General features: G+C 48.9%; 1 protein-coding gene across 1 annotated transcript; it reads left to right on the top strand.

Annotated features, from left to right (window-relative positions):
* Positions 1-300: 300 nt before the first annotated feature.
* PRAG1 (PEAK1 related, kinase-activating pseudokinase 1) lies at positions 301-22,000 on the top strand. Its single transcript, XM_075029952.1, has 5 exons — positions 301-680; positions 2,065-3,899; positions 12,920-13,077; positions 16,486-17,225; positions 20,696-22,000. Exons 1-5 carry the CDS (start codon positions 324-326, stop codon positions 21,731-21,733), a joined length of 4,128 nt encoding a protein of 1,375 aa, XP_074886053.1. The 5' UTR covers positions 301-323; the 3' UTR covers positions 21,734-22,000.
* Positions 22,001-22,758: the final 758 nt, after the last annotated feature.

Here is a 22,758-nt window from a genome sequence, read left to right as displayed (position 1 = left end):
CTTGATCCAAACCTTGCACGAGGCTGGTTATACATGCTCATTAAACAGGGAATTAAATCACATAGGAATGCTGCTTGCTTGATGTCTTCTTTATTACAGAGCTATGCTTAGAAGTTGAGGCTTTTTAAGTGATTGTGTGGGCTTTAGCTAAGCTGTGAAAAAAGCCTCGTAAACAATAAGCCTTTGTGATGAAAGCAGAGTAAGTGTAATTATCACCTGTCCTATTAAAAATCTTCCCATTTTGGGGCATAACCAAACTAATCAGACAGTGTTGTGCTTTTCCAGATAACTAGGTGATCTTTAAGAGCGGCTCTGGGGAGCAAATGCAAAATGAGCAGCGGAGGACAGTGCAGAAGACGCAGAGGGCTCTCGGTCTGAGCCACGAGGATTTGAAGATGTCTGCGTGCAGTGACTTTGTGGAACACATTTGGAAGCCTGGCTCCTGCAAAAACTGCTTCAACCCAAAGAGTTCCCATCGGCTGCAAACACCCTCAGACGTGGGAGCACGTGGCGTGCTCCCGAATGGAGTTAGGACCAAGCCTGAGAGCCCGGCGTTGGAAGACGAAAGTGTAAATACCTCCCCCTTCTCGAAGCCAACAATTGCTGTGAAGCCAACTATGATAAACTCGGATGTTTCTGACGTGTGGGCAGATGTGAATATGAATGCAGATCTGTCACAGGTAATGATTAATCCAGTCGAAGCATGACTTCCTGTTACTTACCTCTCCTCAGGAGTGCTAGGATTATCTGTTAAAACGGTTTCCTTCCCTTTGTTCTTCCTTCTGGTCTTGACTCAGGTTTTTAAGCCATATATTGGCTTCTCAAAATATCTTTGGCTGAAGCTGAATGAGCAGTTACTCATGAAGCATGTGAAAAGGAGCGTAAAAATATGTTGTTTGTTTAGGAACTTCCGGATATTAAATGAGGATGCGGGTTAAAGTTATTTTCCTGGGAAGATATACTGAAAAGAAGTCCTGTGTGGTTGCAGTCAGTGCTAACTGGATCCATGGTCTTCATGGGCGAGGAAGAAAGTGCCCTGCCTTCCTAGCCCAGCTCCTTGGGCTCCCAACCTTTGCCAGAGCAGTAATGCCCTCTGGGTGTAGCGCTGCTGCCTGCCTGCAAACTGACAAGCCTCAGTGGTTTGAGTTGCAGTCGGGATGGGTGGTTCACTCCTCTCCCTGACCGATTGATACCAGCACTGCCCCAGCCACGCAGAGCGAAGCATGGGCTGCTGTCACCTTGCCTGTGGCATAGGTGTGCTCCTATCTCCCACCCTTGCCCCAGAGGAGAGTCAGGGCTTGCCGGCTCTCTTCTTAGCCTCCTGTTGCTCTCCCTTGCTTCTCTTCTAGGGGTAAAGGGCACGTGAGCACAGGCTGCTGTCGTTGGTGGGGTTTGATCTGTGCGTGCAGATTTGGACCCAGGCTGAGTTTGGCACTGTGGGAGCAGGTTCTGCCACCTGGGGACAGGAGGTCGCTTTGTGGGCACATGTTACTCTCTGCCTCTCCCACTCCTCCTTTGGCAAGCAGGATAGATGTCCCTCAGATTAATTGATTTCTGATACATTTGCCCACCTGCTCCTCAGTCCCTACTGCTGAGCATAGCCAAGCTGCTGTCCCAGGGTAGCCTGTGATAGTCTGTGTCTGTGCTCCAGAGCATGCGACTCTGGAGCAGCAGTGTGAAATGAAATGAAAATAAGCAGAGAGGTGCAACTATTCCTTGCCTCTCTGAATCTTTTATTGCACGGTGATTCACAGACAGGATGACAGGTTGGACATGTTTCTGGCAGTGAACCCATAGAAAGAGAAAGGAGAATGCCTTATTTCAGTTCATTGCCATTGTTGGTAATGCAAGGATTGTAAATGGTCCAGGAAATAGGACAAGTGTAGTTTAAATAGAAAAGATTTGCAGTGGTTATTGGTGGGGTGGGGTGAGCACGGAGCAAAACAGACAGTGAATGCCAGAGGGCTTTACTGTGGAGATGGGCTTTTTCCTTTTTTTTTAAATTTCTCCTTCATTTTGCATATGCACATCCTGACAGTGCACTTGTCTCTTTGGCCCATGCAGGTTAGCTGGGGCATGGTTTCTGGCAAACAACTCTTTCTGAAATCAGGAGAAGCGCAGCGGATCTGCCTCGACAATTTTGGCAATGGTGGTGTGAGAAAGCCCTTCCTTCACAACCCACCCAGTGACTGCTTGTCTTGCTGTCCTCCTAGCTACTCCATGGTAGGCCTGCGCAGCCTGGAGAGTCGAGTGGAGAGAAATGTCTCCATCCACAGCCTGGTGTTTGTGGGTGAGGTGGGCAAGCAGGAGGACAGAGCCAAAGACAGGTTTGCCCTGCCGCATCGGGCCCCCTGCCCTAATCTGTCCACCTTGGGGGACAGAAGCACCACGAACTCCAGCAGAAACCCTTCTTCCCAAGCCAGAGAAGGAGCAGCGCTCCCCTCAGAGGCTGACTGCGGTCACCTCTCCTCTGGCTTTGAAAGCGAAGGGGGCGAGTACTGTTCAATTACGGACTGCTGCAGGGAGCGCCCCATCTCCTGGGAGCCATGTTGTGCGGAGGGGAAGGGTGCCCGGTGCAAGAAGGAGAGCCCTGCCCCCTGCGGATGGAGGCAGCGGGATGCTCCCGAGATTCCCAGGCCAAGTGGCAGGGTGGTCAAGTTCGGCGAAGAGGAGCGCAAAGCGGTGAACATGGCCTTCTGCATCACGAAAGACCAGGGCGATCCTCTCCCCTATGCCCTGTGTTCAGAGAGGAAAAAGCTGGCTCTCCACGCTGAGCCTGCTGCCCTCCCTGAGAGCACAGGGAGCAGCAAGGCGGCTGCCTTTGCTTTGTCCTGGGAGGACGAGGACTCGCTTCTCCCTGGAGAGCCCTCTGCCACTGGAGGCTCCCAGCCTGAGGGTTCGAGCACCCCTCAGCAGGCTCTGGTGGAGCCACAGCGCCCTCGCCTCACCGAGCCAGCCCACAGTGATCCCATCTATGCCGAGAGCACCAAGAGGAAGAAGGCGCAGCTGAAGGCTGTCGGTGGACAGGCAAAAGCAGAGAAGCTGGCCCGCAGGACTGGCAAGGAGCAAGCTGATGGGACATGGAGGGATGGTGGCTGGGCGTTGAGTGGTGAGAAGGAATACCAGGACTCCACTGGCCAGGTGGCGGCAAAGATAACTATAATGACGGCACACACCGAGGATGATCACAAGACAATATTCCTCAGCAGCCCTGATTCAGCAGTAGGAGTTCAGTGGCCATGTATCAGCCCCACTTCCCATCCCGATTTTGGGACTTCATCACCTGCCATTGAGCCTGGAGAGATTTTTCAAGCATCTGGAAGTGAGAACAGCCCAAGATTTCATCTGGCAGCTCTTGCCAAGACCTCAGTTACTGAAAGTCCAGCCATTCCCCCAAAGATGTCCAAAAACAGCCAGCCAGGCAGCGAGGGGAACCGTGTGCCGCCGGTCAGCTCCCACGTGGCAAGGTTTGGTGATGACAATAGGCATGACGGAGCTGGTGTTCAGCTGCTGCCGAGGAGCTATACTGATACAGGTGCCTTTGGGGCATCCCCTTCTCCATGCACTCAGGTCAATGGGGTCTCTGTGGAGGAGTCCAGCAGAGGCCTGGCAGGCTCATCCTATGACAGGAGGCAGAAATACTATATCCCAACATGGACCAAGCAGTGCCGGATAGAGGAGGAGGAGGAGCAGGAGGAGGAGCAGGAGCTCTTAACCCACCCATGGGCAGTGGGAGCTGAGAATGGAAGAGCTGGTGCTAACCTTGTGGATGACGGCCTGATGCTGGAGAGTCAGACTGGGATCAGCAAATCGTCGTCTTTCTCCTTTGAGTTCCCTAAAGACAAGAGTAATGGTGTGGAGTTTGCACCACCGCCACCGCCGCCAAAAAAGCAGTCCAGGTACAGCCCTGTGAGTGTGTGCACAGCTGTCTATTAAACTTTTGCAATAGGGATGTTTGCTGCAGGGATTCATTGACTAGGAGGTGCTTCCTGTTCTTTTTTTTCTTCCTTTTCTGTTCAAAGGTGGGCTTTCAGGAGCATGGGAGGAGACTGTCCAGCTGAAAAACTACTTACCGTTTTACTCTGAAAAGCTGTCGGATCTTTGCAAGTCCTGGTTCAAATGCCATGCGTACTTGCAAAGGCCCTTCAGGGGCAAGGTACGGCCTTGGGTCCCAATATTCAAGTGAGAACAAGGTCTGTGCCCAGGATGGCTGATGTTTCCCAGGTCAGCTTCATTCTGTCTTGGCGCAGTTCCTTGATGTTGAATAGGATAGAAAATCTGGGGTTGCAAGTTCCTCTTGTAAGTGGAACTGGGCAACTTCTCTTGGTGCTAATAGCAAGGGCCTCTGAAATCCTCATTTTCAGTTTGGCTCTAATGTCTTTTGGTTTTCAAGCTTAGCTCTTGAAGCTGCAATTTCCCAGGGAGGACTCCTTGCCTGCAAGCAGGTAATTGGAGCTTGCTTAACGTGTGCTTATGATGTGTGGGAACCACCTGGCTTCAGGCAGCCTTCCCCTCACCACTCTCCTGGAAGTCAGTTTTGCAGGCAGGACAACAGCACACCCTAGAAAACAAATGTGAATGAGGGAGAGCTGTCCATCTGGGAAGGAAATAGCTCTGCTAAGCAATTAAAAAAACAGGCTTCTGATACTTTGTGTGCATTCAGTGTCTGCAGGTGTCTGTATCGCAAAAAGCAAAAAAAGATAAAATGGAGGAAGAAAAATTGATTTCCTTTCCATGCAACTAATGAATTGGGTTGTCTGAGCATACTGGGGAGGGATACTTCCACATTCTGCGGGTGTCCTGTATTTGCTTTATTGCATGTGTCAGTTTTGTTACCTGGAACTGTGCATTGCACAACAGATTTGACTCCAGCTCCTTGATTAAAAAGTTGAGAGAAGAAGGGATGGGTGCTCAGAGAAGACCTTGCTCTTGGGGTCCATGGCCAAGCTTATGCGTAGGCTTCAGTGACCTCCAGGTTGAGACTGTGGTTGAGTTGGCCCATCCTCTGTTTTGTTCTCATATTGAATTTTCAGTGGTTTTAGGGTTGGCTAGCCCAGGGAACTAGTGTTTTAAATTGACCAAGTGGGGAACACATTATGTTTCTCTAGGAAAGGGGAGATGAACAAGAGGCTTTAGTTCTTAATGCTGAGCTTCCTGCTGTGATGCTGCATGCCTGCTGGAGTTAGAGGAAAGAAAAGGTCTACAAGCAAGTGAGCACACAGATCAGCTTTGTTGCCTTTAAAATGAAAGAGAACACCAAGATGTGCTTTAGCTTTGACCCTGTGAACTTTCTTTCATGGCTGCTGCCGCTTGGTATCTCCTATCAGCCTGTGGCTTGGGGTTGCATCTGCCACATGAGGTGGTGTTGAGGCCCAGCAGAGTTGATATGATGCTGTCAAGCAGTGATCATTTAGGAAACACCAAGTTGCCTGCTGAAACTCCTCTAGAACCTGATCCCTTCCCCTGCAGAGTAGAGGTCACTGGGCAGGCCAGAAGGGTGGTAGCACTCAAACTCAGCAATGTATTTCCCAGCAGCATCTTCCAGTTGCAGTGCTAGGACCTCCTTCCACTCATGGAGGAGCATCTATGCAGAGGTATGCAGAGCCCTTTGTCTGTACTGGAGGCAAGGATGCTTCCTTGGCAGTGCTTGGAGTCTCCTTTCTGCCTTCATGAGGGCTGAGAGTGGAGGCATAGGGCTCCTTGATGTGTCAGGGTGGCTCCTTGGCTGGGTGACTTGGACCAGCTGTGCTCCAAGCCAGGAGCATGCCCCACTGCTGCCCTCCACAAGGAGTTATGACAATCCGTCCTGAGGGGCGTGGAGCATTTTCCCTCCTTGGAGGGGCTGGTGCGTGCTCCTGGTGTGATTGGGCTGTGCTAATAACAATTGCTTCTGAGTCATCCTGAAAGCATGTGTGCTAGAAAGCCTGTGTGAAAGCAGGCGGGGAAACTGAGGTCAGGGAACACGTGGCATCTGTAACTGGGACCTCTGGCAGAGCCATATACCCTGCCAGGTGGTTGAGGTAGGTGCTGGCATTTCTCTTACCCCCTGTGGCTGTAGGCCATGTGTTGTGCTACATCTGTTTGTCTCATAAACGCCTCGATGCCTGCAGCTGAGCCTTGGGGTGCCTTGCTCAAAGAGCATAGCCCTCTCTCTGGCTACCAAACCCCTGCACAGCCGGCCTGAGGAGCGATTTGATCAGATGGCAGGTTTTGCAAGCCATGCAAACCCAGCTGATTGCTTTGTTTGTTTGCTTTGAGGGTGCTCTTGTTTTTGTCTTGAGCATGGCTTCTCTGAGCATGTTGATGCAGGAACCAGGGTGGTGTTACCTGTGCATGGTGGTGGGAGGGATGGCTACGTGCACAACTGGTTAAAATCACCATAGCGGGATTGTGTTACCCTGGGCAGTCGTTGCTTGCGGCTTCGGGTTATGACATGACTCTGACCTGCTGCTGGAGGAGCATCTCCTCTGGTCCTCCTGGGCTGCAGCCAAATGCCTGAAGAAGGGAGGAGGTCTTGCACACAAAGATGACTCTGAGACACATCCATACTCTCCTAGGTCTGGGCAGTCTGTGGGCATGTGCTCGTCTGTAACGGAAGAACCACTGATACTTCTGTTATGCTTATGTAGTCCCTCGCAGAGACAGAGTGCCTCAGCCCAAGATGTTCTCAGGTGGCACCGCTGTAAAGGCTCCTTTGATGGATGGATGGATGGAGATGAAGCCAGTGTAGACCTGGTTGTGGCACAGTCTTGTGGCTTGGGGCTTAGCAAATCAGGGTTCATTTCAGCTGCAGGAAAGGCATGTAACCATCCTTTTTCCTTCTAGATCTCAAGCTGCAGCAAGGTATTTGATTTCATGCTGGAAGATGAAGCCTGCCTGTTTGACTTTTCTAATTAAACTTAATTGCTTATTTTAAAGAAAACTCACATGTGTGTTCAAACTAGTTTCAAAGCAGAGAAAGAAAAAGGGACTCTGTTGATGTTTTGTTCATCTTGGCTCTAACAATTAAAAGGGAAAAAAGTTTTTACAGGGTGAATTCCTGCCAGGCACTGAGGAAACTCTGGTTTTGCAGTAAGCTGTCTCTTAGGATGGCGGAAGGAGTGATTTTAGGGAGTTTTAGAAGTTGGTGCAAAAAAGGAAAATAATGAATTTGTGCCTGTTTCATCCCACATAAGTCTACTCTGGACCTCTTGTGACTGTTTCTTCATACAGTCCTTTTTTCCTGCTTGTTTGAAAGAATATAGAAATTTAAGGTTTGCTTGGTCTGAAACAGAATGGAAAATGAGTTTAATTACAAGAGGAAAGAGATTGGAAAGGGAAGATAGTGGCTGGTCTTCTTCCAAAAGCTTGGAAGGTAGTTGGCTAAGGAAAGGGCTCACCAGGGGAACTAGGATCCCCAGGACTTGTATGTGCAATGATTTAAAGATTCTTTGGTGTGAAATGCTGTAGCGTGGCCTTCAGTTTCTTGGCATGAGGAATGAATCTTTGCTGAAATTTATGTCTCTCTCATGCAGCGGGTCAGGCTAAATGATCCTCACGCTTCCTTCTAGCCTGCAAAACCTTGACGGTTAATTTATTTCATGTGCCTCTTAAAGAAAGGAAACAGTGATGCTGTTTTGCATCTCGAGCTGTTGGCTCTTGAGCTGTTTTCATCATAATTAATGCCACCTTCAAAAGGCAGCACCGTAGATAACTTCTGAAATTTGCTGAATGCGCTCGCTTGGGGTAACAAAGGTGCGTAGCACGGCACATCCCGACACCCGCCGTCACTGAAAACAGCCAGGACAAATGAGCTTGAGGTGTGCCAAGATTCCATGTTACGGTGCTGCCGCCGCCGCTTGTTGCCAGAGGGAACAGAAAACAAGAGCGTTACAAAAAAACGACTATGTTGGGAATTGGATCACCAGGAAAAGAGCCAGGTTTGTTCCTTGCTGGGGAGGTGGTGCTGGCTGGTGGGACTGCGCTGTGTGTTCCTTGCCAGGAATCGTTTTGCGACAGAGCAGTGCTGCACCTGAGACAGAATATTCCCAAGGCACCTGTTTCTCCTTGGAGCTCAGTGTCAGGGTGTACCCCTGTGGCAAAAGCAGACTGGCTACATGGAGCTGCTGTGGCAATTACAAATGCAATTGGAAGTCACACGGGTCCCAGGTTTTGGCTCTCTTGTCCGTGACTGTGGATGACAGCAGGGAGTTGCTGTTTGGTGTAGGACAAGCCAGATTTATTATTATTAAAATAATAAATAATAAATAAATAAGAAACTCTGGGTGGAGTCTATTTAAATACATAATTAATAATTAAATAAGTAAATAAAGCAAAGAAGGGAGGGTATGGCTCAAGCAGGAGAGAGAATCGTGCTCCAGGACAGGGAGGAAATACACCTTTTGGATTCCCCCTGTGGTTTTTGTCTGAAACTAATTGGCAATTTCTTGTGCTGCTTCTGCCAGTGGATCATTTTTAAAAGGTTGTGATTTATCAGCCAATCTTTTAGGAGAGTTTGTTTCTTTTAAAATGAAAGTCATTCACTTTTCTGTGTGTTTCCTATCTTACCACTTATAAAAGTGCAGAGTTGGAAATTGAAATGAGATTTGGTGTCCTCTTCACTACATTGGAGCATGCAGTGATTTAATTTTTGACCCATCTACCATCTTAATTCTGCACCCCATCCGAATTTCGCCTTGCATCCCCAGACTCCAAACCCTTGTTTCAACTTAACCTGTGCTATGTAAAACCTTTTTGGTACAGGGAGGAGAGGTGTAGTCCTCTGGACAGAGCTAGGAGTGTTTCAAAATCCTTTCTTCCCCTCATCTCGATTTTGGTTTCTCCATGTTTGCCAGCTGGTAGCAGAAAGATAAGTACAAATCCAAGCCTCAAGTGTTATAAGCTCCTGTATGCTGGCTTTTAAATGCCCTGTGCATCTAGGGGAAGATGCTAGAAGAGCGAGCAGTGGAGGGAGGGAGATATAATTATTCACGTTTTATGATAGACAAGCATATGGTACAACGGTGCTTCCTCTTGTGTAATAATTATGCCCAGCCATGTGTTGTGTTTGATGCTGTAATGCAGTCTAGCTTTTCTCTCTGCCATGCATTAGTTCCAGTATTTTATTTTGGAGGGGGTGTCCTGTTGACATTATCACCAGACTTGTCCTGGAGTGCGGTTTGTTTTGTAGTGGTTTGTATGTGTTCTCTGCTCTCCTCTGCTTCCTTCCCCTTCTGCATGATGTATAAAGTTCAGCATCTCTGTTAGCTGTTCAAGTCCTGTCATCTGTGCTGAGAAGGAGCGACCCCCTCCTGCTGGCACAGCAAGGCTGGGAAACCCCCGTGATGGGGCTGCAGGGCGGGTGGTGCTCCTTGTGATTGGGTCTCTGTGCTGGGGAGAGATGCCTTCCAGCATCCTCCACGGCTGCCAACAAGCTGCACGTGTGATGGCTGCTGGAAAGGAGCAAGCGTGAGCCTTGCAGCTCTTGCGTCTGAGTGGCCTTCTCCCCCTCTCAAAATCTCCCTGCCCCTTGCACTTTTGGTGGGTAATCAGAGCTGCGTGTCAAATCTTGGGCAGGAAATTCAAGCCAAAGGCATGCCCGGAGTCCAAGGGATCCCTGGGGCAATATGCCTGTAGTTAGGGGAGCCATGCTTTGGTGCCCGTCTCCACTGTCTCTCTGAGAAGTGCAAGGCACACAGTCAGCGATGCTGGAGTCCCGCAGCAGCATCGGGTGGGACCCCGATCTGTTAAGAAATGTGAAATTAAACACGTGGCTACTACTTAAATATGAATCACAGGAAAGACGAAGCATGCCCTGGCCAGAGGTGCGACGTGGGGCATGGCAAATGATCTGGGTCCCTTTGCAATGTTACAGAACTCCAAACTGTTTTGGTTTTGGTTTGGGGGGTGGGGTGGTGGGTTTTTTTCATACGACCGCTGTTTTCAACCTTGACTTGTTTTAGGCAGGACTGTGGGAATCGTGGAAAGCCAGCTGCATGAAATTGTTTAGGATGGGAAAACTGGGGAATAGCGAACGGGAAGGGTTGCCCGAATATGCCAGTGTGTTGCATGGAGGATGTTGTGTAATTGAAGTGTATTTAAAGCCACCAGAATAATTTCGAGGGCTGGAAATCCTGTCCTTTTAGGTTATTAGACTGGGAGAGCTGACTCTTGTGACCTGTCCTTTATGCACTGGCACATGAAGGAGGCTCTGGTGCTTCTCTTGAAGTTGCAGGTTACATTTAAGGTGCTGAGCACAGATTTTTGACATGGTGGTAAATTAACAACTGGTATATCTTTCTGAAGGGGAGTGGAGCCCACAGATGTCAGCAAGCTGGTGGGGGGGCAATCCCAGTGATTTCTTCAGGTTTAAGGTGGGTTGATGCTCTTTATTTCCAATAACCTTTGGTGAAAAGGGCAAGACGGAGAACAGCCACCTGTGGCCTCGCAGTCACATGTGGTGGAAGGAACACTAGGAAAGCAGGGGAAGTTCGGGTTAGCTGTAAATCAAGATCCCACAGGCTGTTGCAGCGATGAGCTGTTCAGCTCTTGGGGTGGAATTTTACTGAAATGGGAGAGTTTGACCCTAGCAAGTGTTTTCAGTAATTCTTTGGTATAGTGGGTGGTATTTTAATCTGTGCAGGCTGCAGCCTAGGCTTCAAGCAGCTCGTAGGGAGAGAGGAAGATGTGAAGCGGAGAGGGAGATGTAAAGCGGAGGTATTTCCAGGCGGTATTAGCCAGCCCGGCTGTAACATCTGAAACAAGAGCAGGATGTCGTTTAAGCGGCAAACAATTTCTATTTCGGTGTGCCTATTCAGGAACTGCATTTTACATAAGTCACGGCGGTACGGAGAGGAAACAGGGCTCTCTGTACATCTGACTTCACCGCGACGTTGAGCTTGGCAAAGGCAGCAGCCAGCACGGTTCTGGCCAACACCGTGTTGCACCCAGGTTGCTTGGAGGAATAGGTGTGGCTGCGTGCGGTGGACCTTGGACCCCACCAAGCAAAGTCCCATCTCTCTCTGAGTGCGGGAATGGTAAGGCAGCTCTATGGATTTGTGTTCAAGAGATGGGAATGAAACAGAAATGCACCAACTTTTCTTGGGGAGGGGGGTGGGGGAGGAATGTGTTAGAAAACCTCTCATCTGTGCAAATCGAGACGGGCTGTCTTGCAAAATCTTTTTCTTTTCTTACAGATTTAAATGCTTCCTTGATTCTTGCCAGGTCAGACAGTGTACCTGCATGCACGCACCCATGCATTTTTTCCCCCCAAATTACTAGAAGTTAAATGTCTGAGAAAGTTATAGGATACAGATATATCTTTACAATTAAAAAAAAAAAAAGTGAAAAGGATTTAAGTCCAGTTGGTTGCTTTCAACAGCATTAATCGTAACAGAGCTAAAAACCTCAATGTGTGTCTCTCTCACTTTTTATTTTTTAACTGTGACTTCTGTGGTGCATTGTGAAGTTTTGTAAATCATCCCCAAGAGGCTTGCCGTGGTAGATTCGTCACTGGTGCAAGACCAATGTCTCTGCTGAGTTATACCTGAGGTGGTTTTTAGAGCCTTATTTTCATCAGCCCCTGAATATTTTTAGACCGAGGCTGCTTAGGCAAATGAGGAAGTCTGGCAGAAGTTTCTTCCGGGCTTCTCATACACTCTGCTCTCCATGTGGTGGTGTGGACACAAGAGTAAGTGCTTTGTCTGGATGGGGAACGAATCATTTCTCAATCTTCAAATAAAAATCACTCGTGGCATCTGCTGTGCTTGGGGGTTTTGGAAGAGGATGGACCCTGTGCGCCTGAACAGGGTGCCACAAGAAAACAGTCATGCACGTCTTTTGTTTGTCTTTCTCAGCAGCCATTCAGCCGTCTGATTAGGAAACGCCGGATACCTTCCAGCAAGATAGCTGGTGGAAATCCTTTTTCTTTTTTAGTCTGCCACTAACCTTTTTATGTTCTTAGCCAACAACGTGTTGAATTTTATCAGCAGATTGGCAGTTTTACTTAAAAAATGTGGACTGATAACCTTTGTTTGCTGGCTGATAGAGAGTCTGAACTGTACCAAAGCTAGAGTGTTTGTGCTCTGATGTGCTGCCTGATTTCAACAGTTTCTGTTGTTTTCCAGGGAGGAAAAAATGAAGAAAATGCAAGGGAAATTCTTTATCTTAGCGGAAAGTCCTGCTTGCCTACAACTGATCACTTAAACTGTGACCTGGCAGATTATAAACCCAGTTTATGGTTTATTTATTTATTTTTTTAGATGGAAGCTGCATGGAAAACTGTAGGTCTTGCATTAAAAGCTGCACGGTAGGTCCTGAGTTTGGCAGACATTTGTTTTCTGCAGAGGTGCTTCTTCTTTTGGAAGGTGTCAGTTGTTACTGTGATGCACTGAGGAGACAACAGCTGCTAGGGATGGACTCTTCTTCCGCTTATGCCTCTGCCATGAAGGAATTGGGTTCTGACATCCAGCCTCAACCTGCCCTTCTGTAAAATGGAAGGAGTGATGCCACTCCCTTCCCTTGAGAACTTTACTGAAGGCAAATGCTGGTGGGTCTTCACTTCCCAGTGACGGTGGCCAAGATGGGATGTAGTCCAGGACCCCACATGTAGTAAGCAATGGAGGCGCAGACTGGGGCTGGGTGATGTTGGCTCAGTGGTTCTCTCTCTGCTCAAGCACAGCTGGTTTGTCATGAGGGGCTGGCATGGGGGCTGCAAGCCTATAACCTGCTCAGTGTCAGTAGGATGTGATCCCCAGGTGCCAGAGAAAGAAGAAAAATGCACAGGAATGAGGTGCCGTGGCATGGTAACAGGCTGCACAGTGTCTGTATGGATGGGCAGGGACCAAGCTAAGGCTGCTCTTGGCTTGAGTCTCCATGCACGAGTGCATGCAGGGTATCTTTTGCTCTCTGTCTCCTGACTCTTCTCTTTCACTCTCTCTAGGCACACTCTGAAAATGAACCCGAGTAACGCTGAGTTAGAGAGGGTCAGCAACAGCTCTACCGAGAGCCTCAGCCCACCTTTCAGGAGCGTCCATGTCAGCTTCATCGCTGGCTCCACTGACAGCCTCGACTCGGACACACAAACTGGCAGTGATGGCAGTAAGTGACCACTGGGTGTGGGAGAGGTAGCATTGGACCTGAGGAAGAAGTTACCTCCATCCTGAGGCCCACTGATGAGGCAGCATCTTCAGAGCAGGGATCATGAGGGTCCAATCACCTAGTTTCCCCAGCAACCCTTCATCTTTCCACTTCTACCCTTCTGCCTCTTGAAGCACTTAAAATGAATGTGGCAGGGTCAGGGCAACATCATGGGCTTTTTCCTTTTTCATTTTGCAAACATCAAAATCATTCATTCTGTAGCTCTCCTCTCGTCTGCATAAAACCTCCATCTGAAAGCAATTGTCCTTATCCTGCTTGTGCTTCATACGTTGCACGAGGTCACAAGTAGCCCTGCCATAGAAAGTCCTCCATAGATTTGAGTAGTACCAGAAAGAGTCTTGTGCTAGAGGTGGTCTCTCCCTCTCATTGTGTTCCCAGTTATTTCTTGAAGGGGAAAAAAATCTGCCTGCACTCGTTTAACTGAGATTAAAAAATACTTACTATGAAGTCACTTTTTTCATCAGTGCGTAACTTAGACATGCACTAACGTGTTCAGCAGCTCAGAAAGTATTTCCTTTGCAAAAGCAGCCTTCGTGTAGTGGAAGTTCTGTCTTTCCAAGAGCAACAAAGTGCAGCAATAAAATTAAGAGCCAGAGCTCTGGAAACTCCATTTTTCCACTGCTAACTTGGAGTCTGAGAGTGAGACCATGCCAGGAAATTGTACAGGGGGAACAAAAACTCACATATGTTGGATCTTTACTTGCTAGGCACAGAAGCAATTTGCTGTCAAAAATGATAGGGGACAAGAGGATTTCTCTGCCTTCACTAACAGAAACAACTGTTTCAACTCATCTTGGGAAACATGAGTTTTTAAATGAATAACCCGAATGCAATTTTTCTTGCTGATGGAAGCAAGAAGCTATGCAGTCAATCACTGAGTGAGGTGAGCTCAAATTAATTGGCTATGCTGTCAGATGTTAAAATATGAAGTGGGGGGGAACTTTTAAGCCCTTGACATGCAGAGGGACTCTACACTGAAGGTGCAGAGAACTGTTAGGAAAGTTGTGAAAGGGTTTCATTCATTAACCTGTGCTTGGGGCAGAGCCCAGCAGCACATAAAAAAACCATAAGAGCAATTTGGCATTTGTGGGCTAGGCATGTGGACTGGTTGCCAAAGCTTCCAGTGCTGACGTTTGTTCCGTAAGGCTTTGTCAAGTAAATCTTGCCTCTCAAAACGGGGATTCAGCTGCGTGTCCTGGCAGAGATGCCTCTGTTGAGTTGCTCTTGGGCTGCATGCTGAAAAATTTCTCTTGGCTGTATCCTCTGTCAAAGCCCCTTGGACTGGAAGTGGTGAGAGATGCCATGCTGAACGATCCCTGCCATGCTGAACGATCCCTGCCTGTGGCTTTTAACAGGGTTTTAACAGAGGGGATCTTTCCCATGGACCGGGCAGGGTGTGATGCAGATGTCTGGGTTTTCATTAAAGCTTGGGGCACGCATGTCTGTTGAGCCATGGGCTCCACAGTTACCTGTGCAGCTGCAGAGCAGCTGAAACTGGAGAGCAGTCAATTGGCGACTGGGTGTACAATGCAGGCAGACAGCTGAGGCAAGGGCCTAATGGGAGTCAGATAGCTCAGCACTCAGAAGCTGGAGCAAAAGGGACGTGTGCTGATTCACAACATTTCCTGCAGAGCTGTTTCTGAGCATGTTGTCAGAAATGGGGTGCCGAAACTGCCTTGCATGGGAACCTCATCTGCTACAGAAGCCAAAATCAGTGCTGTTCATTCCTGGGGTGTCTCTCAATGCTGTTGCTTGGGATGGGGTGTATTGCAGCAGGAGCATATAGGCAGCCTTGACAGTGGAGCAGACAAATGAAAATTGATGTCATGCTGCCAAACTCTGGTGGGGAAGGACAAGGACAGATCATGCCAGCATCCACCCTAGTAGCTGAGAACTAAGGGACGTGGCCTCAACACATGCCGTTCCATGTGGAGAGCAGCTAACAGGGGTTGCTGTTCTGGCACAGCTGGTGTGGCTTCGAGGCTGCATGTGACACGCCAGGACAGGCTGGGAGCTTGGGGATCTGAGCCCCTGCACTTGGAGGTTGTGTGCGAGAGCTGGTGAGTCACTAGGATTGTGAGGGAGACAAGCGCCTGCTGCGGGCTGACGTGAAGCTGCCCCAGGGCATTCCTGTGGAGCAAGCAGAAAGACACTGTGAGGAAGTGCCTGCTGGCAGCTGAACCTTCACCAGCAGCCTCATGAGGAGGAAGGATGACTTGCTACCACTCTGCAGCTTTGGAAGCTGGGTTCAAAGAAAGCGATAGATCCTGCTATCTGCTGAGCTTGCTTGGAGAAAAACCCCACCACACACCTTTCAAGGTGTTAGCAGACCTCAAGTTTATCAAGAGTCCTGCCTGTCATTCAAGTGTCATAGAAAATTCTGTGAAATTATGTTTCTTCTTTTAATTTCCCCTGCAGACCCCTCCACTCCTCATTCGTTCTATCTCCATGACCTGAAATTATTGCTTTTTATTTCAATGTCAAATCATCTTTTTTTCCTTTTCGTTTTCCTTCCCCTTCTTCCATGACATGCAACTATATCACCTGTCTCCAGTCTGTCCAGGGTAAGAAAACAGCTGCTACAGCTGCCTGAAAAAAACTAGCCATCCCAACCCAATCCATGTCCAGATAGGACATGGAGCTGCTTGGGGTTTAGTGGTATATAGTGGGGCCAGGCTGCCCTCAGCAAAGAGATCTGGCAATAAGCCAGAGGACAGGCAGCAGGGGGGGAGGCCAGATTTTTTCAGGAGAATGGAAATTGCCAAAATCCCGGGCCTTGCCCAGTGACCCATACCCTGTGTGAGGCAGAGAGACAGGTTCAATATACTTCTTGGGCTGCTCTGGTACAGCTGGAGGGACAGAGCTGTGTAGTGTGACTCACTCTCTCCTTATCACACCGTGTTGCTGAAGCACTGGGTGGCAGCTCCCAGGTGAAACAGGCTGTGTTTAAGAGATTGTCCTCCTATCCAGAGTGCTTCATTCTTACCTCCCTGTGGATGACGTCACAGCTTTAATATTTACCCTCTACTAGCTTTTTACTACTGTGTATGCAGTTCATAGGGGAGTGGTTTCAGGGGGGGCATTTCTCTAGATGGCTGGTTGCAGCCTGCTTTGCAAACCTGCTGTATTAAACTGGATTAAATCCCTAATGCCTTCAGTGAAGCTTTGCAGTCATGAATAGATGAGGACTGTGTGCTGGGTTCAGACATAACCTGGCTTGCTGCTTTGTTCCCAGTCAGGACCCTGGGAGACATAGCCTGTGGGGATGGGAGGGACATGGAGAGGGTCGTGCGCTTCCAGGCCGCAAGGGCTGCTCATGGCATCTTCTTGTGTGTTGCTGTCTCCTAGGGCGCTCATCTGAGCCAAACCACTCGCCCCCTCCAGCTGAGAGCCAAGTGTTTCCCCCTGTCCCTTTCCTTCCTGCCTCCGGTGAGGATGGTTCCTCCTCTGCCCCCAGCTGCCCACCCCCTCTGCCCCAGAAGAAGACAGTAAGCAGAACGGTGTCCTCCCCAGATGGCTTTTTTGGGGGACAGGCGTCTTCAGGCAGAGCAGCCGGTGCTGCCAGCCCCAGGCTGAATGTCAGCCACTCCGAGAGCAACGTCTGCCTCCGAGAGGAGCCTCCCTTCATCCACCCAGCCAGCCTGGGGGGCCGCCCTGGCGCCTTCTCCTCCTCCGAATCCCTGGAGAAAGGCTCCAAAGGAAACAGCTACTGGGGTTCAGCCACTGGTAAGAGCACAGGAGCTTGCATCCCCAGCAGAAATCTCCAGTCCCTTTCCTCCTCGCAGCTCAGTGTGTCCAGCCAGGTGTCATCGGGCTCCAGCCTCCAGCTTCACAACCTCCTGAGCAACATTGACAGCAAGGAGGGGGTGTATGCCAAGCTAGGGGCCCTCTACGCCGAGTCCTTGCGCCGCCTGGTTGCCAAGTGTGAGGACTGCTTTATGCGGGAGCAGAAGACCGAGCTGCACTTCAGTGAGAACAACTGGTCACTCTTCAAGCTGGCGTGCAACAAGCCCTGTTGCGATTCGGGGGATGCAATATATTACTGTGCCACCTGCTCCAAGGACCCTTCTACCACCTATGCTGTGAAGGTAAGGCCACACCCGGGAGGTATCCAGGCTTATCTCCATCTTCCAGTTGGGAGGATGAGGCAAAGAGCTGCAGGGTCCAAAGCTGCGTGGGGTTCCGTAGCTGAGCTGGGACTGAACCTTTGAGCTTCTTTTTCCCCCTTCCTGGTGTATGGATTTGAATGAAAGAGTGGGAAGCAGACTTAATGGTACGCCTTTGAGAAGTACCATCAGCACACAATGGCTTGTTTCCTCTGCTTGTCTTTCTCACAGGTGAAGTTGGGTGAGCAAAGTCCCTTCCAAAATTGCCACTTTTCCCCTACCACTTGCAAAGGTTAATTTGGAGAAGTAGTTTTTGTTGGAACAAATGCCAGTCAGATGCTTATTGCTGCAGACTAGTAGGGTCTGAAACCCAACCAGCTTCTCTCTAAAAAAAATCTTTGTGCAGATACAATGTTGTAAACTCAGAGACATTTGGCTCTGATGACACAAGCTGATGAAAGGCTGTTCAAAAGACAACATTTTTGCCTCTGCCTGCCTGCCTTTTAAGTGGAAGGTCTGACCCAGAAACCATGTGAGTGCTTATATGATCTTGAAACTGCAGGCATTAAGATATTGTAGATCTCGATTAAACAATGCGAGCCTGACCCAGACGTGCTGTGTAAGGTCAGGTCTGAAACATTTTCCTGTAACTCTACAGAACCCATGTTTGAAATGGAAACTTGAGGTGCAATAGTTCAGCTCTTTGAAACCTGAATAAGTAAGCTTATCCAACCCGTTCCACGGACATCCCATGGATTTTGGGTTCTTGACTCACGTTACTACTTGAATACAGCGCCTTTAATTTCTATTCTGACTTAACCCTAGGGGCATCTCATTGCTGCTTACTCTTCAGGTTGTTTTCAAAACCTAAAGTAATTCCTGAAAAAGCATTGTCAGAGATGCATTAAGCAAGAAAAAAAAAAAAATCTATGCTGAATCGTTTCCACCATTATGAACCCCAAGGGGATGTTTTAGTTAAGTGATAGCTTTAAAGCCAGTTCATATTCTAAAGGAAGTACAGTCAACCCAACAGGGGGGCTGTAAATAACGAGAATGGAGTTAGATGAGATCTTGCATCAATACCCCTAGTCCAGCACTCAGAGCTGCAGCTTCTCTTGTGTGTTATACCTAAATCCATAACAACTTTCCTTCTGAAACCCAAGAACTGCGTGGTGAACTGGTGTGCTCCTTTTCAATCTGCAGTTCCTTGTGGCACGCACACACCTTTGCTCTTGCCTGCCATGTTAGGTGGGGTTCAGAGGCTCAGCTCTATGGCTGTAGTGCATGAATTCTTGCCAAGGCAGAAATGGCACATTTCACTCTCTTAATGGGACTGCGCTTGTGTCCCTGCGTGTGATGTGGGCTTACTCTGTGCCCTTGGTACACTGCAGAGTGCCTTAACAAAGCCAAAATCACTGCAACATGGCCATACTCTCTGCCAGCGTAAAGTGAACTTAAGTTGTGTGTGTATTTACACATGTGCATGCGTACACCTCCTGCAACGTTCTCATGTGCCACCTTCCTTTTGGTAGCTGAAGTAGAGGATAATTGTGAAACTTCACAACTGGCTGATTCCTAGCTGCCCGTCCTGGCTTCTGGTACAGATTTTCTGACATGAAGGAGATCACAGACCTGTAGTTAAAATTAGACTTGGAGAGCTGAAAATGGGCAGAGGATCTGACTTGAGCCAAGGAGCCTGCTGAGGAGCAGGAGCCAGAGTTTGGGCTGTGCACAGACAGACACGTATAAAACAGTTAGAAGGAGCCAGGGTTACATGAAATGGCTTTGAAAGATTTAAGCCAAGATATGCTCCACGCCTTGGCTTCTTTCTCCACTTAAAGAAGTGTGACTAAGCCAGCCCCAGGCTCCTACTTGGAGCTTGCTGCATGGACGATGCCTCTGCTGTAGCCAAAGTCACGAAGAATGGCTGGCTGGGGAAGATCTCCCTGTCTTCGTTTGATTGCAGTTATTTTTCCAGAGGTTCCTCTCTCGCAGGAGTTCCTCCCCTTTTCCTAAGCCTTACACATCTTCTCTATGTGGGGAGGAAAAAGCAGGCTTGTTCAGCAGAGGGCTGGAAGGCCTCCTCTGCCTTTGGGGACCTTCTGCGTCTTTCTGCATCCCACTGTGTTAATCTGCAGTCTGCCTAGCTCTCCAAAGCTTGTCTTTCCACAGAATAAGCATGCAGCCATGGCAGGGTATTTTTGTTTAGAAAAGAGAGGACAATGGGGATTTGAAATGCCCCATCTCCACAGTATCGTCTCATCTGAGTGAATTACCTGCAAATGCCTAGATTCAGACCCTTGCTAGAGGAATACAAAAGCAGTCCACTTTTCCAGCTCCTCTCTATTCTTGCATTTATTTTAACTCTGAGGCAAAATTGATTTCTTGTCCGATTTTGCACGCATGCTGTGACTGGCAGTGGCACGCTCCAGGGTTTGAAACCTTTTATGCTGAGTTTCAGCCTGTTGCCGATTCCTGTGGGTGAGATATAAATACATCGCTAAATAAATTAAAAAAAAAAAAAGTGTATAATAGAAACGCCAGAAGGCCCCATAAGCTAATGGATACTTGAGTATGAGTTTGTTTAGTCTTTAATGCAGTCATAAAGCTAAAATACATAACAAAATGAAGATAAAAGTCATGTGAGTTTAAGAGAATCCAGATTATAAAATGCTTTTTTCCCTCGAGTTTGCTGCACTCTTACTTATTTCTAAGCCTGTTGTTAGCTCCCATTTTCTCTCTGGTGTTTTTTCCCTGTGCTGATGAGTACAACTTGCTGCTGGTTTCCCTTAGCCATTGATCAGGGTTTGAGAGTACTTGCTGACAGCAAGGAAGTGGAGTGGTTGAGGAGGATGTGAAAGTGGCTCCAGGGCTTCAGACCAGAGAAGCATTAGGTGGGAAGAAAGTGCTGGAGGTCTCTGTCCACCCCTCACTCTAAACAGGACCACCCTTGCAGCCATGTCATGTCGTGTGGGGCCTCATCTAGGCAAGTGTTAACCATCTCCAGAGATGGAGGCAGCACATCTTCTGCCACAGGCTTTGCTTTTCCCTCTGCAGAATGTCTCCTGAGTCTCAGGGGGGAAGCTCGATGACATCTGTGATGTGAAAGTTATGTTGCTTCTGCAGCAATGAAACAAAATCTCAAGAAGTTACTCATGGGAGGACTACCTTCCTCCTTTCCTGCAAATACTGGGCATTGCCTGGCAAAAGAAGCATGCCCAGAAATGCAGCCCAGACATCTGGTTGCTAAGGTTGGGGTGTTGCAGGACAAGAAAGATCCTCAAGCCAGGAGATAGTTTAAAGTACTAAAAGGACCAATGTGCACTCTACTTCTAGTGATGTCTTCCTTAGCATCTGCAAATCTCAGCTTAGGAACCCACCTCTGAAATTCTGGTCTCTGCCTTGCCTCTGTCACTGACTGATGAGACTTTTCTTCTGGTCTCTCCTCACAGATTTGTAAAACCCAGGAGTCCAAGGTGGCTGCTTCATACTGCAGCCCTGCAGTGCCAGTCCACTTCAACATCCAGCAGGACTGTGGGCATTTTGTGGCCTCTGTCCCCTCCAGCATGCTGCTGGCCTCAGATGTGGGGAAAAGCGTGCCTGGGGATGGCCTCCATCCCTCCCGCACTGCCAGTGAGCACGACTGTGTGGTGGTCATTACCCGGGAGGTGCCAAGCCAGACCACTGCTGACTTCGTGAGGGACTCGGTGATGTTGCACCAAGCCAAGCCCGAGCTGTATGAACGTCGTGTTTGCTTCTTGCTCCTCCAGCTCTGCAATGGCCTGGAGCATCTCAAAGAGCATGGCATCATCCATCGTGACCTGTGCCTGGAGAACCTCCTGCTTGTCCCCTGCAAGTCGCCCATGAGCTGTGTGAAAGCCAAAGATGACAAACACTTACCCCGCCTCATCATCAGCAATTTTTTGAAAGCCAAACAGAAGCCAGGAAGCGGAGACTCCAAACTGAAGAAGAGTCAGGCCCGGCTGGCCCCGGAGATTGTGTCGGCTTCTCAGTACAAGAAGTTTGATGAGTTTCAGACTGGTATTCTCATCTACGAGCTGCTGCACCAGCCCAACCCCTTTGAGGAGAAGGTGCAACTCAGGGAGCAGGAGTACAGCCCTGAGGACCTCCCTGCTCTGCCCTGCCTGTCCATCTACTCCCGCGGGCTCCAGCAGCTGGCCCACCTGCTACTGGAAGCAGATCCCATCAAGCGTGTGCGCATCACCGAGGCCAAGCGGATGCTGCAGTGTCTGCTTTGGGGGCCCCGGAAAGACCTCACTGAGCAGCCCCTCAGCCATGAGGAAGCCCTCTGCCAGGTGCTTCAGAATTGGGTGGACATGAAGCGTGCCCTGCTCATGATGAAGTTTGCAGAGAGGGCTGTGGACATGGAGCGGAGCATTGAACTGGAAGACTGGCTGTGCTGCCAGTACTTAGCATCTGCTGAGCCGGCCTCCCTTTCACACACATTAAAACTGCTGCAGCTGCTCTGACCTTGGATGTGTCTTGGAGGCAGCGGAGGGCTCCCGGTTGCCTTGCAGCTAAAGGTACACAGCCCCTTTATAGGTGAGAGGCTTGAATCTCAGCTGTGAATGCACATTCAGCTCCTGCCCCGCACTCCCATCAGAGTGCACAAGATATGTTTAGTACCCTCAGCACTGTTAATTTGCGAGCAGGCAAAACTGGGAACCTACCCCTATTTTGGGGGATTTTTTTTTTTGTATGGTAAGTCTGTGGACTAATAAACTCCTGCCTGCGTGTGTGCATGTTTCTAATGAACTCAATGTACTTGAGTTGATTTCTGTGCCTGTGGAACAGTCCTTTGATCCCCACCCCTGCTAAAGCATCAGAGCCTTTTTTCCCAGGAACACCACCACTCTCCAGAATGGGCAGCAGGGATGAACGGTTGGCTGCTTCTCCTGGGGAGCAAGAGCAATTCATGTAATGCTCCTTTGCAAGGGAGAACCAGGAGGGGCTTTCAAATTCACATCATTTGTGGGTTTTGGCATGCATTTTGCTTCTCACTTTAAAAACAAAATTACTGCTTGTTTCTGTGTATCAGTTGTACTTTCCACTGTGGGCAATTCAATATCAGCTGCCTGTTACATTCATTAGATACTAATACAGCATGGCTTTCCCGTCTAGTGGTGCAGCTGTGCGGGCTGCTGATTGTGAAAGGGTGACAGAGCCCAGGATGGGTTTGTTCATGAGGATGATGCTGCATGCTGGGAATTACCCCTTGTAAAGTTAATGAAATGGAAAATCCCAAATTTGCCTCCAAGGCCTTGGGGAGGGAAGTCAGGGCCAGGTTGCTTTGCTTTCCCCATCCGTCCAGCTCCCTCTCTTCACCTGGTAGTTCACCTGTCCCTTGTGTCTAGCATTTATTTAACCCCTTTATTGAGAGATGAGCTGGCATATGAAAGGCCAGGGCCACCGGCCTGTGGTCTGGGAGGGTCTTATTGCTGCTGTTATTTGAATTAGAAATGCATAGGGGTGGGTGTGATGCAAACATGCTCCT

The sequence above is a fragment of the Buteo buteo genome, chromosome 1, assembly GCF_964188355.1.
Source record: "Buteo buteo chromosome 1, bButBut1.hap1.1, whole genome shotgun sequence".
Classification (NCBI taxonomy): Eukaryota; Metazoa; Chordata; class Aves; order Accipitriformes; family Accipitridae; genus Buteo; species Buteo buteo.
This window is presented reverse-complemented; position numbering and strand designations above follow the sequence as displayed.

Excerpts from the sequence above, each read along its gene's own strand:
- PRAG1 (XM_075029952.1), top strand. The coding sequence starts at position 324 with ATGCAAAATGAGCAGCGGAGGACAGTGCAGAAGACGCAGAGGGCTCTC. Across the intron at positions 681-2,064 it reads TGAATGCAGATCTGTCACAG|GTTAGCTGGGGCATGGTTTC; the intron begins GTAATGATTAAT and ends TGGCCCATGCAG. Across the intron at positions 17,226-20,695 it reads CTACCACCTATGCTGTGAAG|ATTTGTAAAACCCAGGAGTC; the intron begins GTAAGGCCACAC and ends CTCTCCTCACAG.